General features: G+C 45.7%; 1 protein-coding gene across 1 annotated transcript; it reads right to left on the reverse strand.

The window, feature by feature from the left end:
- Positions 1-14959: 14959 nt before the first annotated feature.
- On the reverse strand, positions 14960-19938 carry pomca (proopiomelanocortin a). Its single transcript, XM_078557635.1, has 2 exons — positions 19689-19938; positions 14960-15949 (listed from the first exon to the last, which is right to left on the reverse strand). Exons 1-2 carry the CDS (start codon positions 19815-19817, stop codon positions 15131-15133), a joined length of 948 nt encoding a protein of 315 aa, XP_078413761.1. The 5' UTR covers positions 19818-19938; the 3' UTR covers positions 14960-15130.
- Between the last annotated feature and the right edge of the window lie 1499 nt (positions 19939-21437).

The following is a 21437-nucleotide window of genomic DNA, read 5'->3' on the forward strand; positions in this document are numbered from 1 at the left end:
TTCCCCTTGTGGGAGAGTCTAGGACCAGAGGGCATAATCTCAGAGTAAGGGGGTCACCCATTTAAAACAGAGATGAGGAGGAATTTCTTCTCAGAGGGTAGTCAATCTGTGGAATTCTTTACCACAGAGGGCTGTAGATGTTGGGTCATTAGGTATATTCAAGGGTGAGATAGACAGATTTTTAATCAGAAAGGGAATCAAGGGTTATGGGGAAAAGGCAGGAAAGTGGAGTTGAGGATTATCAGATCAGTCATGATCTCATTGAATGGCGGAGCAGACTCGATGGACTGAATGGCCTACTTCTGCTCCTACATCTTATGGTCATATGGACTAACAGGCTGGGTCTTTTCTCTCTTGAACGCTGAAGGCTGAAGAGTGACCAGGCAGAGGTCTTTAAAATTATGAAAGACTTTGACAGACCGGGTGCAGAGAAAATGTTTCCTCTTGTGGGGAAGAGTTTAACTGGAGGGCATCAATATAAGACAGGCTCCAAGACATTCACAGAATCACAGAATCACACAGTGCAGAAGAGGCCCTTCGGCCCATCGAGTCTGTACCGACACGTGAGAAACACCCGACCTACCTACCTAATCCCATTTACCAGCACTTGGCCCATAGCCTTGAATGTTATGACGTGCCAAGTGCTCATCCAGGTACTTTTTAAAGGATGTGAGGCAACCCACCTCCACCACCCTCCCAGGCAGCGCATACCAGACCATCACCACCCTCTGGGTAAAAAAGTTTTTCCTCACATCCCCCCTAAACCTCCTGCCCTTCACCTTGAACTTATGCCCCCTTGTGACTGACCCTTTAACTAAGGGGAACAGCTGCTCCCTATCCACCCTGTCCATGCCCCTCATAATCTTGTACACCTCGATCAGGTCGCCCCTCAGCCTTCTCTGCTCCAACGAAAACAACCCAAGTCTATCCAACCTCTCTTCATAACTTAAATGTTTCATCCCAGGCAACATCCTGGTGAATCTCCTCTGCACCCCCTCCAGTGCAATCACATCCTTCCTATAATGTAGTGACCAGAACTGCACACAGTACTCCAGCTGTGGCCTCACCAAGGTTCTATACAACTCCAACATGACCTCCCTACTTTTGTAATCTATGCCTCAATTGATAAAGGCAAGTGTCCCATATGCCTTTTTCACCACCCCACTAACATGCCCCTCTGCCTTCAGAGACCTATGGACACACACGTCAAGGTCTCTTTGTTCCTCAGAACTTCCTAGTGTCATGCCGTTCATTGAATACTTCCTTGTCAAATTACTCCTTCCAAAGTGTATCACCTCACACTTTTCAGGGATAAATTCCATCTGCCACTTATCTGCCCATTTGACCATCCTGTCTATATCTTCCTGTAGCCCAAGACACTCAACCTCACTGTTAACCACCCGGCCAATCTTTGTGTCATCCGCAAACTTACTAATCCTAGCCCCCACATAGTCATCTATGTCGTTTATATAAATGACAAATAATAGGGGACCCAGCACAGATCCCTGTGGTACGCCACTGGACATTGGCTTCCAGTCACTAAAGCATCCTTCAGTCATCACCCTCTGTCTCATACAACTAAGCCAATTTTGAATCCATCTTATCAAATTACCCTGTGTCCCATGTGCATTTGCCTTCTTTATAAGTCTCCCATGTGGAACCTTGTCAAAGGCTTTGTTGAAATCCATATAAACTACATCAACTACACTACCCTCATCTACACACCTGGTCACCTCCTCAAAAAATTCAATCAAATTTGTTAGGCATGACCTCCCTCTGACAAAGCCATGCTGACTAAACCTTGCCTCTCCAAGTGGAGATAGATTCTCTCCTTCAGAATTTTCTCCAATAGTTTCCCTACCACTGACGTGAGACTCACTGGCCTGTAGTTCCCTGGCTTATCTCTACAACCCTTCTTAAATAGCGGAACCACATTAGCTGTTCTCCAGTTCTCTGGCACCTCCCCCGTGGCCAGAGAGGAATTAAAAATTCGGGTCAGAGCCCCTGCGATCTCCTCCCTTGCCTCCCTCAGCAGTCTGGGACACAAATCACCTGGACCTGGAGATTTATCCACTTTTAAGCCTGTCAACACCTCCAATACCTCGTCACTCCCTATATCAATTTGCTTAAGAACCTCGCAGTCTCTCTCCCCGAGTTCGATACCTTCATCCTCATTCTCTTGGGTGAAGACGGACGTGAAGTATTCATTCAACACTCTAGCGATGTCCTCTGGCTCCACCCATAGATTGCCCCCTTGGTCCCTTTTGGGCCCTACTCTTTCCCTGGTTATCCTCTTCCCATTGATAAACTTAGAGAATATCTTGGGATTTTCCCGACTTTTACCAGCCAGAGCTTTCTCATATCCCCTCTTTGCTCTCCTCATTGCTTTCTTAAGCTCCACCCTGCACTGTCTGTACTCCAATTCAAAAGGGAATTAAGAAGAAATCTCTTTACCCAAGGAGTGATCAGAGAATGGAACTTCCTACTGCATGGAGTAGTTGAAGTGAATGCTATAGATGCTTTTAGTAGAAATTAGACAAGCATATGAGGGAGAAGGGAATAGAAGGTTATGCTGGTAGATTTAATTCAGGTTATGGGGATAAGGCAGGGAAGTGGGTCTAGGTAGAATGCTCTTTCAGAGAGCCAGTGCAGACTCAATGGGCCGAATGGCCTCTTTCTGTACTGCCAAGATTCTGTGATTCTGAGAAATGGTGGGAGGAGGCTTGAGCGGAGCATTAACACCAGCATGAACTGCTTGGGCCAAATGGCCTGTCTCTGTGTTATATATACTAAGTAATCCTATGTAAGTTCCTGATCTCTGTTAGGAAGGAGCTTTCACATTAAATAAGGAAATTGGCAAGGAGGGGGCTATTTCAGGTAGGGTCTGGTTATGCATGTGTCAGAGGGCTGAAACAGGCAGTTTGCCATTCCAGAGAGGTTTGGGGGAAAGGCTTCCTAACAGCACTGTGGGTGTACCTACACCACATGGACTGCAGCGGTTCAAGAAGGCAGCTCACCACCACCTTCTCAAGGGCAACTAGGGATGGGCAATAAATGGTGGTCTAGCCAGTGAAGCCCACATCCTGTATATGAATAAATAAAATGGAAAGATGAAAAGAATTTTCTTAGGAAAGGGAAACAAATCACTCGTTTTGCAAGAAACTCAGAGAAGCTACCACAAGCCCTGGGAGACTCTGGTAGATTACTGTGTTCTCACCAAGCAGCCTTCAACAGCAGAGAGCTGAGTTTAATGGTGTAAATCAGTGGAGAAGCAATCTCTACACCAATATCAAAGTCACATTCCAAAATCTGAATGTAAAATGTATTTACTGTAATTAGCAACATCTATTTAAGGTGAGGTCAAGTTTATGTGCATCCCTGAATTTACCACTTGTAAAGGGTGATGTCATGTCTTAAACACAGGCCCCTCAACACTCAAAGTTAGCTCTGAATCCAGATCAGACTGAGAGATGAAAGTCTCCTCTGCTTGTTGTCAGGGTTGTGCAGGGTTGTCAGGAGGAACAGCACCTCATCTTCCGACTAGGCACTTTACAGCCTTCCGGACTGAATATTCAGCTCAACAATTTTAGATCATGAACTCTCTCCTCCATCCCCACCCCCTTTCCGATCCCCCCCTTTTTTTTCCAATAATTTATATAGATTTTTTCTTTCCCACCTATTTCCATTATTTTTAAATGTATTTCCATCCATTGTTTTATCTCCACCTTTTAGCCTATTTCGATCCCTTCCCCCCACCCCACCCCCACTAGGGCTATCTGTACCTTGCTTGTCCTGCTTTCTACCCTTAATTAGCACATTCCTCAGATAATATCACCACCTTCAGCACCTCTTTATCCTTTTGTCTGCGACATCTTTTGGTTATCTCCACCTATCACTGGCCCTCTATCCAGCTCTACTTGTCCCACCCCCACCCCTTAAACCAGCTTATATTTCACCTCTCTTCTATTTTTACTTAGTTCTGTTGAAGAGTCATTCGGACTCGAAACGTTAACTGTGTTCCTCTCCGCAGATGCTGTCAGACCTGCTGAGTTTTTCCAGGTATTTTTATTTTTGTTTTGTACACGAAGTGTGTTTGGGCAGCCTGAGGCCTGTTGAGCTCATGGGAATGAACAATACCTAATTTGGTTTTTAACACAATATTGTGCAGGTGTCTTTTGAATGTTCCATGTCGGTAAATGATCAGACTGCTGGCTCAACATTGTGTACTGGATGAGCAGAAGTTCCTCCAATTAAATATTGGGAAGGCCATTGTTTATGGTGTCCATCACAACCTGCATTCACTTGCTACTGGTTCCATCTCTCTCCCTGGCAACTGACTGAGACTGAACCAGACTGTTTGCAATGTTGGTATCATATTTGACCCAGAAATGAGCTTCCAGCCATGTATCTTTGCCATCTCTAAGAACATCTCTTTCCACCTCCAAAACATCACCCAACTCCTCCCCAGCCCCTGCTCACCTGCTGATGAACCTGTAGTTCATGCCTTTGATGCCTCTTGCTTATTCCAACAAATTACTGACCAGCCTCCCACATTCTACCCTCCTTAAGGTCACCCACAATTCTGCTGCCTTTGTCCTAACCCCTGTGTTCATTCACCTACATTTGCTCCTCATTAAGCAACGCCTTGATTTTAAAATTATCATCCTTGTTTTTAAATCCCTCCACGGCCTCACCTTCCCTTTTTCTGTAATCTCCTCCAGCCCCACAACCCTCCAAGATCTTTGTGTTTATCTAATCCTAGCCTCTTGAACTCAAGAACACACAAGAAATGGGAGCAGGAGTAGATCATTCGGCCCATCAAGCCTGCTCTGCCATTCAATACGATCATGGCTGATCTTGGGCTTCAACTCCATTTTCCCACCCACTCCCCATATCCCTTAATCCCCTGAGAGATCAAAAATCTCTCTATCCCAGCCCTAAATGTATTCAAAGCTGGAGCATCCACAACCCTTTTAGAGAATTCCAAAGATTCACAACCCTCTGAGTGAAGAAATTTCTCCTCATCTCCGTCCTAAATGATCAGCTCCTTATCCTGAGACTGTGCCCCCGTGTTTTAGATTCCCCGACCAGGGGAGACAATCTCTCAGCCTCCACCCTGTCAAACCCCTTCAGAATTCTGAATGTTTCAGTGAGATCGCTTCTCATTCTTCTAAACTCCAGAGAATATAATCCCAATTTACTCAGCCTCTCATCATAGGACAACCCCCTCATCCCAGGGTCCAATCTAGTGAACCTTCGCTGTACCACCTCCAATGCAAGTTTATCCTTTCTTACATACGGAGACTAAAACTACACACACTATTCCAGATGTGGTTGCAGATTGAGCATCCCCAATTTGAACTGCTCCATCGTTGGTGGCTGGGACTTCAGCTGCCTAGGCCCTCAGCACTGGAATTCCCTCCCTTGACCTCTCCATCTCTCTTTCTTCCTTTAAGATGCTCTTCAAACCCACCTTTCTAACCAAGGTTCTGACCATCTGCCCTAATATCACCTCCTGCAGCTCAATGTCAAATTTTGCTTTAAAACACCCCTGTGACGCTCCTGGGGATGTTTTATTGTGTTGTTATATAAATATAAGTAGCTGTTGTTGTGGCAGTGTAAGGCAAGTTTTATCCAGCATTCAGCCCATGCAAACAATGACTCCAACCACTAGACAGCCTTGGTTAGCTCAGTTGGCTGGATGACTAGAGTGTGGGTTCAATCCCTATAGCAGTTGTGGTAGTTCATTGAGGACTGTCTCCTCACCTTGTCTCAGGCTTGTAAAGTGGTGTCGCTCAAGCTATATATAATAAAATATAATGGAGAGAGATGCATATGGTCCTTTGTGGACGATGGCTGATTCCAGTTCTACACGTGTTCCTGACACCACGCTCCTGAATGCTGCTTTGACCTCAAGGGCAATCCTCACCTGTGAAACTCATCCCTTGTGTTTGTGTTTGTACCAAGGCTGTAATGACAACTGGAGCTGAACCTAAATTGAGTGTTCTTGTCCGAGCAGTAGAAATGATGTTGGAGTGATGCTGAGTGATTTAGGAATGACCTCTGGGAATGGTGTAGGAACTGGTACTGAGTGATTGTAGAATGGGCACTAGGAATGGTATAGAGATGGGCACAGAGAGTGATTCCAAATTAGTCAATGAAAATTGGCACTGGGAATGTTGTAGGAAAAGGCATTAAGAAGTATATTGAGTACAGGGAGGCCCTGAGAATAGGGATTTAAAATGAGATTATAATGTGTGCTGGAAATAATTTCGGAATGGATTTTGGTAATAGCGGCTAGCTGAGATAGTTTGTTATCCACAGAACAGCCAATTAAATCCAACTCTCTTAAACTGCTTAATGAATGACCTTTCCTCCATCATAAGGTCAGAAGGTGGTGGTGTTCACAGATTACACAGTGTTCAGCTCAGTTTGCTATTCCTGACATATCAAACAGTCCACGTCTGCAAGCAGCGAGACCTGACCCAAACCTGGGGCAGGATTTTCGGGTTGTCAGGTGGGTGTGGCGGGCAGACCCTGGAACAGCCGGGAAATGGGTCACTGCCTGAAATCGGCCCCTAACCGCGATTTCACAGCGTGAAAGGCGAACTGACAGACTCAGCGCTGCTGGGGCGAGGGGCAGGTGGAGGGCGAGCGCTGAAGTCAGCACGGGTGTGGGGGGAGCACGGAATGAGAGCTTCCTAAAGGCAGAGAGACGCCTCGGGGAGCTGAAGAATTTTAAAGCCAAAAATAAATGTTGCACAATTCCAACAAAAGTTTCCACCCATAAGAATCACTCATCTAAACATATTGATGGTAAAAATTCTTTCCGTTTGCCTGTACTGGTATAGCTCCAACAACATCCAACAGGACCAAAAGCATCCAAGTCAGAATCATTCTCATAGACTCAACATCCATCTTTCCACCACTGCTACACTAAGGCTGCAGTAAATATAACATGTAGGATGCACTGCAGCACTGAGTTTTGACCCACCAATTTTTCATAAATCAATTTCAATGGTCCCCTTACCTTGTGACCATAGACTAGTTTAAAAGGACTAAAACTAGTCGATGCATTAGGAGCATCCCTAATAGCAAATAACAAGAATGGAATTGCCCCATCCCAATCCTGTGGATAATCCTGACTGTACATCTTCATCATAGTTTTTAGAGTTTGATGCCATCTTTCCAAAGCCCCTTATGACTCAGGATGGTAAACTGTTGACTTAAATTGTTTTATCCCCAAATTGTTCATTACTTCCTTAAACAGCTGTGACATAAAATTTGAACCCTGATCTGATTGCATATCTTTAGGTGAACCATACCTTGTAAAAAATTTAGTTAACTCTTCCACAATCTTCTTTGTTGTAATGTTTCTCAAAGGTATTGCTTCAGGAAATCTGGTAGACACATCTATTATTGTCAGTAAGTACTGATCTCCACTTTTAGTCTTAGAGAAGGGTCCTACTCATTCAATCATAACCCTAGTAAAAGGTTCTTCAAATGCTGGAATTGGAATTAAAGGTGCCAGCTTAATCACTGCTTATGTTTTCCCTATCACCTGATATGTGTGACATGTTCTACAGAATGTGACTACATCCCTATGCAATCCGGGCCAAAAAAATGTTTTTGTATCTTCACCTGTGTCTTTCTAATTCCTAAATGTCCCCCTATCGGAATTTCATGAACTACCCTCAGAATTTCATTTCTATCCCCAAATAGGATAACAATCTGATGTACTTCCCTCCAGATTTCATTTGCTGAAACATGATAAGGCCTCCATTTTCTCATTAAAATATTGCCCTTAGGGTAATAATGTACTGGAATACATTTTGTCTCTGTTTCTGAGTAAGTTATTTGTTATAAATGTTGTATTTGCAGATCCTTTTTCTCTAACTCCACTAACCTTCTTGAGTTAAACACTTCAGCTGAAATGTTTTCCAGTATTTCTTCCTGAACAAAGTTATCAAATATGTGTCAGCTAATTGGATTTCCACACCTTCTCCCTGCCTTTGAATCGTCTGTCCTTCCTGTTTTTCTTGTTCCAACCTATGAACCTGTGATCTCATTATCACACAACCTGGAAACAATCCAGGATGCTCTCTCTGCAACACTTCTGTTCAAGACACCTCTACAGGCTGCTCAACTACCATAGGCATCACCCACATTTGTAGTCCAGCTATATCATTATCCAGAATAAATTGAACTCCTGCAATGGGCAATGTTTCCACCACTCCAACAGTCACTTTGCCGTTTTCCATTTACTCTTTAAATTTACCTTCCACAATGGCAGAGGTTTAGCATCTCCATGAACCCCACTTATTATCACCTGCTCCTGCAAAACTCCCTCTGAACAAATGTCACTATCCCACAACATTAAGGATTGACTAGCCCCCGTGTCTCTTAAAATTTTAACATATTTACCTGCTCCACCCTGTACACATGGAAAGACTTTCCTTTCGTATACAACATCTTTAAACATTTCTGTAACCTGCTCTTCTGAATTCTCTTGAGTAAACTGTGAACACATTCCCACTTCTTTACCTATCACTGATTCTCCCTGTTTTACCTGAACACAAACCATTGGTTTTCCCTGTATCTGAACCTCAGAACCCACAGTACTTTTACTTCCACAACTTATTTGCACACCTATAATTCCAACAGATTTTCCCTGTAATTTCCAACACTCTGACTTTGTGCCCCACTTTATTACAATGAAAACACCTCAATTTTTGAATGTCGCTTCTATCTTCAGCACCTTCCTTTTTATTCTGAGAAAAAACTTCCTGCGAATTTCCAGCTACTCTTTCTCTTCCCTGACTACCTGCCTCCCTTTCATCTTCCCACTTTCTATCCTTTTCTGGTTTGAAAGGTGATGAGAAAAAGGTTTAGCTCTATGAACTAACTCATAATCACCAGCTATCTCTGCTGCTTGTCTTACCATTTGAACCCTCTGTTCCTCCACATGAATTCTCTCTACTGAAGGAATTGAATCTTCAAATTCTTCCAAAAGAATTACTTCTCTAAGAGCTGCATATGTTGCCTCTATTTTAATGCCCATATCCACTGGTCAAAATTATTTTCTTTTACTCTTTCAAACTCAATATAAGTTTTCCCCGGGCTGTTTTCTCATATTCCTAAATTCCTGCCTGTATGCCTCAGGAACCAACTCATATGCACTCAAATTAGCCTTTTATACCACATCATAGTTCACCAGCATTTCTTCTGACAGTGAAGCATAAACCTCGTGTGCTCTACCCACCAACTTGGATTGTAACAGCAATGTCCAGTTTTCCTGAGGCCATTTCATCTGTTTGGCTATCTCCTCAAATGAAATAAAGAATGCTTCAACATCTCTTCCCTCAAACTTTGGAAGAGCCTGAACAAATTTAAACATCTCCCCGCTGGGCTTTGAGCTGGAAATAAGTCTTTCCTCACCTGCTGGCGTCTCTTTTTTAACTGCGAGCATTTTAAGCTGGAACTCTCTCTCGCTCTTTCTGTCTTTCCTCCTTATCTAGCTTCGCCATTTCGAATTTCCTTTCTTGTTTTCTTTCTCTCTCCTGTCTTTCTGCCTGTTATCTTTGAAATGCTCTTCCTTTTTCTTTTTCTTTCTCCTCTGCCTCTAACTTAAGATTTTTTTCCTTTCCTTTGCTTGTTAAAATTCAAGCATCTTCATTTCTAACTGAAGCCTCGCTACCACCAGCTGTGACTCACTAGTGTCAAGTATCACTTCCAAATTTAAATACTGTGCTATATCTTCAATTATATCTGCTTTCTTCATCCCTGCAGGTAACCCCAATTGTAACTTTTCCAACAATTCCATTAATTTAACTTTAGTTACCTTTTGTAAACCAGCCAAAGTTATAGCTTCAACTCTCAGACAAGTCTGAGCAACTGCTAAAGCCGTATTGCAGTCTCACCCCTTCATAAAAACCTCACCCCAACTCCTGAATTCCAAGTGCTTCTCGTACTCGTAACCTTAAGATTCACCAACTCCAAACCGATCAAGGGATTTCAAATATATCAAACAAAGACCCCCCCAATTTTTGTTATGACACAGCTGATGCTAAATGCTGAGCAGCTCAAATCCCAAAGGGAAACATGAAACAACTACCACAACTTGTTTTGTGATTTGTATAAATTTCGAGATGCATGCATTGAATTCAGTAGTAATAAGACTATCGCGTCTTATAGGTGTCTTACAAAACTAGATTAAACATTTATTCATAAGAGAAATTATTTTTAAATACATACACAGATCTACAAATTCCTACTATGATAACTTCTAAATTCCACTAATCAGCCTAACTCCCGGCAAAGACACATGGGGGTAGAATCTTCTACTCAGCGAGTGGGCCCTGTAAAATGACACGGGGAGGTGATGGGCATGTGTCCTGACGTCACCACACAGCACTCAGATTTTCAGCTGGGTGGGCGCTGCTGAGTTGGCTGTGCGCCTGCCGAACTGTCAAAGGCCTATTAAGGCCATTTGACAATCAATTAAATCATTCACCTGAGCTGCCCATCCAACCTTAAGGTTAGGGGGCAGGCAAAGAGCCCAAGAGGCCTTCGCATTTTTCATGGAACCTCATTCATGGGCGGGATGAGGTTTCATGAATGTTTTTAAAGCGTTGGAAAAATTTATATTAACATTAATGGACATGTCCCAGTTTATGTGACAGTTTCACATGAGGGAACATGTCCCTAAAATTTTTTTCTCCCTTTATTCAATGTTTTATATGTGAAACTAATCTCCCTGAGGCCTCAGGGAGATTTCTGCGCTCTTTCACGTGCATGTACGAAAGAGCGCATTCCCCGACTCAGCTCACTCCCCCCACCCGCACAGGGAGTGCTCAGCGCTTCCGGGCATGCGTCACGCTACGTGGGCCTTAATTGGCCCGTCCAGGTAAAATGGCGGCACCCAGCCAATTGAGGACACCGACAGGCTGTGTGCTCGCCCACACCCGCCCCCACACAACCTCGCCCGACAGAGAGAAAATTCTCCCCATGATACCCTGAACAAGTCGAATTCCAAGTGAGTTTTCTTAACTTCAGTCCTTTGAAGACAGCAGCTTGAGGCATAGATGCTGAAGGCGTTTTCACGATCTTGTAAGATCTTAAAATGCCTTCCCTTACACACAGTCTTCACTCCTTTATACGTATTTCCCTCTGAAACCAAATACCCATTGTTTCACTATGTCTTTGGACTTTATCTTCCTGATATCACTAAATTTTACCAGTAATCTTTGGGAAAAATAAACACACTCCTTCTAAACTTCACCTGGCTAGGTGACACATTTCACTCCCTCTTTTGAAAACAATCTAGTCTGGTTTATTTAGAAATGCAAATGTTCCCTTGAGACCTATGTTTCTAAACTTTCCCATGTTTACCTAATTAACATTTCAAACCTAACTTCCCTTCTTACATCAAAGCACCCAGACTAGTTCTATTAAGCCTTACACACACACATGGATACATATAGACACATATATACATCGCACTATTACTCTATATTACAATAATTTCCAATAATATTATGAGAATTATTATATCTTTCTGACAGATGGTCTGGACACTGGGACGGTGAACGGTCTGGACACTGGGACAGTGGACGGTCTGGACACTGGGACGGTGAACGGTCTGGACATTAGGACCATGGATGGTCTGGACATTGGGACAGTAGATGGCCTGGACAATGGACGGCGGCTGGTCTGGACACTGGGAACCTGGGTGGTCAGGACATTTTGATGGCGGTTGGTCTGGGCATTGTGATAATGAATTGTCTGGACATTTGGATGGTGGATGGTCTGAACATTGGGATGAAGGATGGTTTGGACCTTGGGATGGTGGATGGTCTGGACAGTGGGACACTAGTTGGTCTAGACATTGGTACAGTACATGGTTTGGATACTGGACGGTGGTTGTTCTGGACACTGGGAAACTGGATGGTCTGGGCATTGAGACAGTGAATGGTCTGGACACTGGGATGGTGGATGGTCTGGACAGTGGGACACTAGTTGGTCTAGACATTGGTACAGTACATGGTTTGGATACTGGACGGTGGTTGTTCTGGACACTGGGAAACTGGATGATCTGGGCATTGAGACAGTGAATGGTCTGGACACTGGGATGGTGGATGGCCTGGACATTGGGAAGGTGGATGGTCTGGACACTCGGACAGTGGATGGTCTGGATACTGGGACTCTGGATGGCCTGGACACTGGGACAGTGGATGGTCTAGACACTGAGACATTGGATGGTCTGGACAGCGGAACAGTGGATGGTCTGGACATTGGGACAGGGATACAGTGGATGGTCTAGTTACTGGGACAGTAGATGGTCTGGACACTGGAACAGCAGATGGTCTGGACATTGGGCCGATGAATGGTTTGAAGATTAGGATGGGGGACGGTCTGGACACTGGGACCCTGGATGGTCTGGACACTGAGATGGTGGATGGTCTGGACACTGGGATGGTGGATGTTCTAGACATTAGGATGGTGGGTTGTCTGGTCATTGGGACCATAGATGGTCTGGATACTGGATGGTGGTTGGTCTGGGCATTGGAACAATGAATAGTCTGGACATTGGGATGGTGGATGGTCTGGACATTGGGACAGTAGATGTTCTGGACACTGGACGGTTGGTCTGGACACTGGGAACCTGTGTGGTCTGGACATTGGGAAAGTGGATGGCCTGGACACTGGGATTGTCGATGGTCTGGGAATTGGGATGGTGGATGGTTCAGACACCTGGATGGTGGATGGTCTGGAGATGGGGAGAGTGGATGGTCTGGACAGTGGGACAGTAGTTTGCCTGGATACCGTATGGTGGTTGTTCTGGACATTGGGAACCTGGATGATCTGGGCACTGAGATGGTGGATGATCTGGACATTGGGAAGTAGGTGGTCTGGACACTGGGACAGTGGATGGTCTGGACACTGGATGGTGTGGACACTGGGACAGTGGATGGTCTGGACACTGGATGGTGTGGATACTGGGACGGTGGATGGTCTGGACATTGGGAACCTGGATGGTCTGGACATTTGGATGGTGGTTGGTCTGGACACTGGAATGGCGGATGGTCTGGACACCTGGACAGTGGATGGTCTGGAAAGCGGGACAATGGATGGTCTGGAAAGCGGGATGGTGGATGGTCTGGACACCTGGAGAGTGGATGGTCTGGAAAGCAGGACAGTGGATGGCCTGGTCACTGGGATGGTGGATGGTCTGGAAAGCGGGATGGTGGATGGTCTGGCCACTGGGATGGTGGATGGTCTGGACACCTGGACAATGGATGGTCTGGAAAGCGGGATGGTGGATGGTCTGGTCACTGAGATGGTGGATGGTCTGGACACCTGGACAATGGATGGTCTGGAAAGCTGGATGGCGGATGGTCTGGTCACTGGGATGGTGGATGGCCTGGACACCTGGACAATGGATGGTCTGGTAATTGGGACTGTAGATGGTCAGGACACTGGGTGGTGGTTGGCCTGGGCATTGGGAAAATGAATTGCCTGGACATTGGGATGATGGATGGTCTGGACACTGGGATAGTGGGACCTCTGGTCAGTGGGACAGTAGATGGTCTTGACATTGGAATGGTGGTTGGTCTGGACATTGTGACGATGGTTGGCCTGGACATTGGGACAATGAATAGTCTGGACACTGGGATGGTGGATGGTCTGGACACCTGGACAGTGGATGGTCTGGACCATGGGACAGTGGGTGGTCTGGACATTGGGACAGTAGATGTTCTGGACACTGGATGGTGGTTGGTCAGAACACTGGGAACCTGGGTGGTCTGGACATTGGGAAAGTGAATAGCCTGGACACTGGGAGTGTCGATGGCCTGGGAATTGGGATGGTGGATGGTCTGGAAACCTGGGCAGCAGATGGTCTGGACATTGGGTCGGTGGGTAGCCTGGACATTGCGATGGTGGTCAGGACAATTGGACAGTGGATGGTCTGGACACTGAGACGGTGGCTGGTCTGGACACTGGGAACCTGGGCAGTCACGACATTTTGACGGTGGTTGGTCTGGGCATTGTGATAATGAATTGTCTGGACATTGGGATGATGGATGGTCTAGACACTGGGATGGTGGGTCCTCTGGTCAGTGGGACAGCAGGTGGTCTTGACATTGGGATGGTAGTTGGTCTGGACATAGTGATGATGGTTGGTCTGGGCATTGGGACTATGAATGGTCTGGATATTGGGGCAATGGATGGTTTGCACAGTGGGATGGTGGACGGTGTGGACATTAGGATGGTAGGCCATCTGGTCATTGGGACAGTAGATGATCTGGACACTGGGCTGGTGGATGGCCTGGAAACTGGGAGGGTGAATAGTCTGGACACTGGGGCAGTGGATGGTCTGGACACTGGGACAGTGGATGGTCTGGACACTGGGACAGTGGATGGTCTGGACACTGGATGGTGGTTGGTCTGGGTATTTGGACAGTGGATCATCTGGACACCTGGACAGTGGGTGATCTGAACAGCAGGATGGTGGGTGTTCTGAACAGCAGGATGGTGGGTGGTCTGGACACTGGGACAGTGGATGATCTGGACATTGGGTCCATGGATGGTTTGGACACTGGGACTATGGTTGGTTTGGGCACTGGGGTGAAGTGAATGGGCTGTGGATACTTTATTAAAGTTAGAGAATTTGCATAAGAAAGCTGCAGAATGTTCCAGATAACTTTAGCCTGCAATTACTGAGGATGGCCATTACCGGGGTAGATTGGAGATTCAATAGAGTGAGGGTCAGCGTAACCCATTTTACCATGAGTGTCAAACTACATGGAAATAAGCACATACTCCCAGGAGATTGACTTAGCTTGCAAAATAAGAGTGTATTTTTCATCCGTCATTTACATATTTTACAGCTCAATAATTAGGAAAATATCTTTGCACAGCCCATGACTGGGTATTTGACTCATTGAAGCCTTTATGTACAATGTTAACTCCTTTATTGATTGCTAGATACAGTAAACCAAACAAGGTGCATTGCACAGGTTCCATGTGAAAGAATTTTTTGTGTCAACAACAGCTTCTTATTAATGCTATCATAGATCTATGGACTGCTCCTATGTGTTACAGCTAAGAATCATTGAGGGTTATCTATCTATTGATTTTGAACCTTCTTCTCATGACCATCCTTGACAATGACATTCCTGAAGAGAGTCAGAAGTGGCTTTTGACCCCTCTCATCCCAAGACTTCATGAAACCTCCATAGCGCTTGTCTTTCAGTGGTACACTCCATCGAAAGTGGCCAAATTTGTAATCGTCCCCATCTTTCTTCATCTCTTCTTCAGGCAAGCCATTGTCCACGCTTTCCTGGAACACATCTTGAAGGTTTGGAAAACGCAATGGCTCAGTACGCATACGGTCAGCCCCAAAGCTCTTTTGCCCCCTGCCCCACCTGAAGTGGGTCATTTTGTAAATCTTCCCATCTTTCTTCTTGGCAGCTTCCAGCATCTCCTCTTCACCTGCTTCAGATGGTTCTACTGGGTAGTCAAAATCAACAGATGCTTCTCGCTTGAGTTCAGGTCCCATATTCTCCACAGAATCATCATCAAAGCTATTTGGGTAGACCTTAATGGGCCTCCTCTTCCTGCCCATTGGCTTCCCCCATCGGAAATGTTCCATAGAGTAGGATCTCTTGCCATCTTCCCTTGGAAATGTCTCCATCTCCTCATCTTCCATCTGAGGGGTTTGGGACTCTACAGCAGGGTGCTGGTTCAGGAATGCCCGGACAGGTTCACCTTCACGCTTGTTGCCTGAAAATCCAGTGTTGTTGCCTCTCTTTTCCCCAAATTTATTCCAGCGGAAATGACCCATGACGTAATTCCTGATGCCCTCTGCAATTGGCTGCAGGTGGCCATTGCCGGGGTAGATTGGAGATTCAAGCGTCTTGGCCATTTTGCAGGCTTCAATACACTCCTTTTGAGAACAAGTGGAAGATTAATTGTTACTTTCATTAGATATATTTTTGGTGTACCTTGACTTGACTGAAGAAGTTAGTCAAAATATTCTATCGAATCATAATGTCAAAGGAAAGGTTTCTGTGTCAGCATTCTTTCCCTGTTTGTCTTCCTGTCCAAGCCCCTGGCTCATCTTCACCACCACCTTCTCAAGGGCAATTAGGGATGGGTAATAAATGCTGGCCCAGCCAGCGAAGCCCACATCCCTTGAATGAATTAAAAAAACCTTCCACAGCTAATTTTACTGAGTTGAGATTTAGCTCAAGTGAACGGGAAATAACTACTTGATCGGAAATCAGTGTCAGATCTGTGGGAGTTAGGGCTCAGAGCAAATATGTTCTCCTAAAGAAAAAGAGCCGGACTAAAAATTCCAGAGCCTCCTAGATGTCAAGGGACTTAAAAAGATAAAAATTAAAAAGGGAACCTTATAACAGAGCTGAAGGCTCAACTTGGCAGAAAACTGAAAAAAGTATAAAAGGTGTAGGAGCAAAACCAAAAGGAAATTAGGAAAACAGAGAGAGTATTAAAAAAATATTGGCAAGAAAAATCAAGGAAAACCCAAAGATTTTTATAAATGCATAAAGAGCAAGAGGTTAACTAAAGAAAGAGTAGGGCCAATTAGGGACCATATAGGTAACCTGTGTGTGAAGGTGGAGAACATGGATATGGTCCTTAATGAATACTTTGTCTGTTTTCACAAAAGAGCGGGAAGATACAGACACTGCAGTCAGGAAGGAGTGTGAATTATTCAATAAAATTAGCATAGTGAGGGAGGAAATATTAGGGGATTCAACACCTTTAGAAGTGGATCAATCCCCAGGCCTCGGTGAAATGTATCCGAGGCTGTTAAGGGAAGCAAGAGAAGAAACAGCGGAAGTTCGGTCGTCATTTCCCAATCCTGCCTGGCTACAGACATGATGCCAAAGGACTGGAGGACGGCTAACATTGTACCATAGTTCCAAAGGGGAGAAAGGAATAGACCGAGTAATTACAGGCCTAACCTCAGTGGTGAGAAAATTATTGGAAATAATTCTGAGGGACAGAATAAATCTTCATTTACATAGACACGGATTAATCAAGGTCAGTCAGCACGGATTTGTTAAGGGAAGGTTGTGATTGAATTTTTTGAGGAGGTAACAAGGGGGGTTAATGAGGGGAGGGTATTTGACGTTGTTTATATGGATTTCAGCAAAGGTCCCACCTGGCAGACTTGCCATGAAAGTAAAAGCCCATGGGAACCAAGGCGAAAGTGTCAAGTTGTGTCCAAAATTGGCTGAGAGGCAGGAAGCAAAGGGTAATGGTTGATGGATGTTTTTGTGTACTGGAAGACTGTTTTCAGCGGGGTTCTACAGGGCTCAGTACTGAGTCCCATGCTTTTTGTGGTATATATCAATGATTGGATTTGAATGGAGGAGGTACGATTAAGAAGTTTGCAGATTTGTTTGGTTCTTTTATGAGACGTGGGTGTTGCTGCAAGGCCAGCACTTATCATCCATCCCTAATTACCATTGAGAGGGTGTTTGTCAGCCACCTTCTTGAACCACTGATACAAGAATTGGCTGTGTGGTTGATAATGAAGAGGAAAACTGTCGACTGCAAGGAGATATCAATGGACTCACTGGGTGACCGGAACAGTGACAAATGGAGTTCAGTCTGAAGCAGTGTGAAGTCATTCATCTGGAGAGTAACAAAGCAAGGGAATACACAATAAATGATAGGATACTGAGAAGTGTAGAGGAACAGAGGAACCTTGGAGTGTGTGTCCACAGATCCACGAAGGTGACTGAACAGGTAGATAAGATGGCCAAGAATGTATGGGATACTTGCCTTTATTAGCCAAGGCGTAGAATATAAGAACTGGGAGGTGATGCTGGAACTAAATAAACCACTAGTTAGGCCACAGCTGGAGTACTGAGTGCAGTCCTAGTCACCACGTTATTGGAAAGATGTGATTGCATTAGAGAATGTGCAGAGAAGATTCATGAGCCTGTTGCCTGGACTGGAGAGTTTTAGTTATGAGGAAAGATTGGATAGGCTGGGGGTGTTTTCCTGGATACAGAGGATGCTAAGACAAAACCTAATTGAAGTGTATAAAATTATGAGAGGTCTAGAAAGATTGGATACAAAGGCCTTATCCCCTTTTAATTGATTAGTCCATAATCATGGAGGCACAGATTTAGGGTAAAAGGTAGGAGGATTAGAGGAGATTTGAGGAGAAATTATTTTCACCCAGAGGGTGGTGGGGATCTGGAACTCACTGCCTGAAAGCGTGGTAGAAGCAGAAACGCTCATTACATTTAGAAATGACTTGGATATTCACTAGAAGTGCTGTAATCGACAAGGCCCTGGACAAAGAGCTGGGAAGTAGGGTTAGGCTGATGGCTACTTGTCAGTTGGCACAGGCACGATGGGCCAAATGGCTTCTTAAATTTCCATGATTTCTATAAGATGCAGGGGGCATGTGAGAAACCATTTTGTGCAGGGAGTGGTTATAACCTGGAACTCGCTGCCCATGAGGAGGGTATAAACAGAAACAGTTCCTGATCTCAAAAAGGAAATTGCATGGGCACTTGAGAACAATAAACTTCCAGTTCTCCGGGGATAGAGCTGAGGAATGGGGTTGGACTGCTCTACAGAGGGCTGGCATGGATCGATGAACCAAATCTCTTCCTTCTGTGCCATAACCACTCTATGATTCTGTGGCTATGACACAGGGAACAGGAGCCTCGACAGTTAGTATGGGCAGGTTACATACTGGTGGAGGGTGGGGAATCGGGGCCAGTCCCAGTCCGGTCCTCATAGCATTCACACAGGTGTCACTGGACAGTGGCCAAGGGTGGGAACCATAGCTCAGGGGCACAGGGTACAATTTTGACAATCTCAGCAACATCCCCGAGGAGATGCAGACTTGATGGGCCGAAGGGCCTCTTCTGCACTGTGTGATTCTGTGAGATTGGCTAACTGAACACCTATCAGGAACTAACCTGGGTCCAAGTGTCCCAAACAAAAGTGTGGTCAAAGAGGTAGGTTTTAAGGAGTGTTTTAAAAGAGGAGAGAGACGTGGTGAGGCTTCAAGAGCTGAGGACCCAGGCAGCTGAAGGTGAACAAAGTTGAGGATCTTGAAAGGCCAGGGCTTGGAGAAGTGCACAGTTCTGGAGAGGCTGTGGTATAGGAAGTTATGGGAATCAGAAGGGTCATCGAGTGATTGAACAAAGTGAGCGTGCTAAATTCTAGGTGCTGCCACACCAATGCAGGCCAGTAAACTCGGGTGATGTGTAAATGGAGTTTGGTTCGAATTAAGATATTGGCAGCAGAGTTTTAGATGAGCTGAGGTTTATGAAGGGAGCAAAGTAGGAGTTCAGGCCGGAGAACATTGGATTTGTCAGGTCTGTTGATGACAAGAGCATGCGTAGGTTCCCAGTGTTAGATGAGCTGAGTCGGGGCAGATATGGATAATGTTACCCAGGTAGAAAAAGGCAGCCTTTGTGCTGGAGAGGAGTTGGGGTTTAAGCTCAGCTAGGGGTTAAATAGAATGCCAAGGTGGTAAATGATGTGGTTCAGCTTGAGACAATAATTAAAACAATCGAGTGGGCAGCTACTCAGCAGAGTTTGGGCAGGAACTGAAGACAATGACTTCAATCTTTTCAATGGTCATTACAGTGAGTGACTGAGAGTATTTTGGTTGGATTGTGACTTACCATCAGTTTTGGAGTTGAAGACAGCTCCTTGCACCTGCTTTGGTCCCAGCAATCCCCCAGTTGGCCAGAAGTCAGAGTCCACACCATGCTCAGCACCACCAAGATGCCACTCCACATTGACTGCTGCATCTTGGCCAAGCCTCAGGATCTACAACTATAGACAACAAAGAAAGGGAAAAACTGCATCAGTCAGAAGCCCGTCCCCAGCACGCCCTGGCCTGAATTTTACCTTTGGTGGGTGTGTCCGAATGGTGGGCCCGGGACCGGTTTAGAAACGCTTGTGGACTGCGATCGGCTCCTGACCATGATTTCACACTGGCCAAATAGCGGGCAGCCAGTGCGGAAGAGGCACAGAAATGCTCAGCGCTGCTGGGTTGTGGTGGGGCGATGATGTTTCTGTGGGCGGGTGTGGGTGAACACTGTGAGAGAGCGCTCTGAAGGCAGACAGCTGCCTCAGGGAGCTGCAGAACTGCAAATACTGTCCACAGAAATTTATTTCAATTTTATTTCATCCCGGAAGTTTCATCCGGCCCTTGGATGCGGTTTGATGAAAAATGCAAAGGCCGCCTGGCCGATTCACCCGTCCATCGACCGTGAGGCTGGACAGGAAACAAATAATTGGAATCAATTAGACCGTTAATGGGCTTAATCTCCCTCTTAATTGTCAGTGGCTGCACTTCTGACGGCTTCTTGTGCAATTTTACACCCGATCGGTCGGATGCATGCCCACCCACAGGACATACAATTCTGCCCCATGTCACTGACTGTATCTCTACTGATGTTAGAGACCCACACAGACCCACACAGACCCACACAGATCCACACAGACCCACACAGACCCACACAGATCCACACAGACCCACACAGATCCACACAGACCCACACAGATCCACACAGACCCACACAGATCCACACAGATCCACACAGACCCACACAGATCCACACAGACCCACACAGACCCACACAGACCCACACAGATCCACACTGACCCACACTGACCCACACTGACCCACACAGACCCACACAGACCCATACAGACCCACACTGATCCACACAGACCCACACAGACCCATACAGACCCACACTGATCCACACAGACCCACACAGACCCACACAGATCCACACAGACCCACACTGATCCACACTGATCCACACAGACCCACACTGAGACCCACACTGACCCACACTGAGATCCACACTGTGATCCACACTGAGATCCACACTGTGATCCACACTGATCCACACTGAGACCCACAGAGAGAACTGTGTCCAGCTCTGGCCAGACTCACCTTAAGCACTGTGACAGTCACCAGGAAGATATTCAGTTACTGGACACAGAGCGGAGAGGAGCCCTGATGCTGAACCCTAAGGTCAGAGTTTAAGTTACAGGGAAAGGCAGTTAGATCAATGGGCTAAGCATGTGATGCAGAATGATGCCAATGACACATGTTCAATCCTGTGAGGTAGTTCTTGGAACCTGCCTCTCCGCCTTGCTCCATAGTGATATTGTGGCATGAGTCATGAATAGTGACCCTTGGTGGACTGCAGCAAAGGGTGTAAGCAGACAAACACCCTGTCCTGGTCGTCCACTGCAGCTGCCAAGCTACCTACATGGTTCCTCCTCCCCTCTGCAGCTGAGAGAGTGCAGAAAGTAGCACCACACCCTTAAATCCTTAGTGTAGGTTTAGTTGTAAAGGTGTGACCTTTGAAATCGCTTACAGCCTGAACATACTTGAACAATAAGGGATC

The sequence above is a fragment of the Cetorhinus maximus genome, chromosome 14 (assembly GCF_964194155.1).
Source record: "Cetorhinus maximus chromosome 14, sCetMax3.hap1.1, whole genome shotgun sequence".
In the NCBI taxonomy this organism is placed as follows: Eukaryota; Metazoa; Chordata; class Chondrichthyes; order Lamniformes; family Cetorhinidae; genus Cetorhinus; species Cetorhinus maximus.

Bases quoted from the DNA above. Each gene is read 5' to 3' on its own strand.
- pomca (XM_078557635.1), bottom strand. From the start codon at position 19,817: ATGCAGCAGTCAATGTGGAGTGGCATCTTGGTGGTGCTGAGCATGGTG. The intron at 15,950-19,688 runs GTAAGTCACAAT...TGTTCTCAAAAG, and splicing joins CTTCAACTCCAAAACTGATG to GAGTGTATTGAAGCCTGCAA.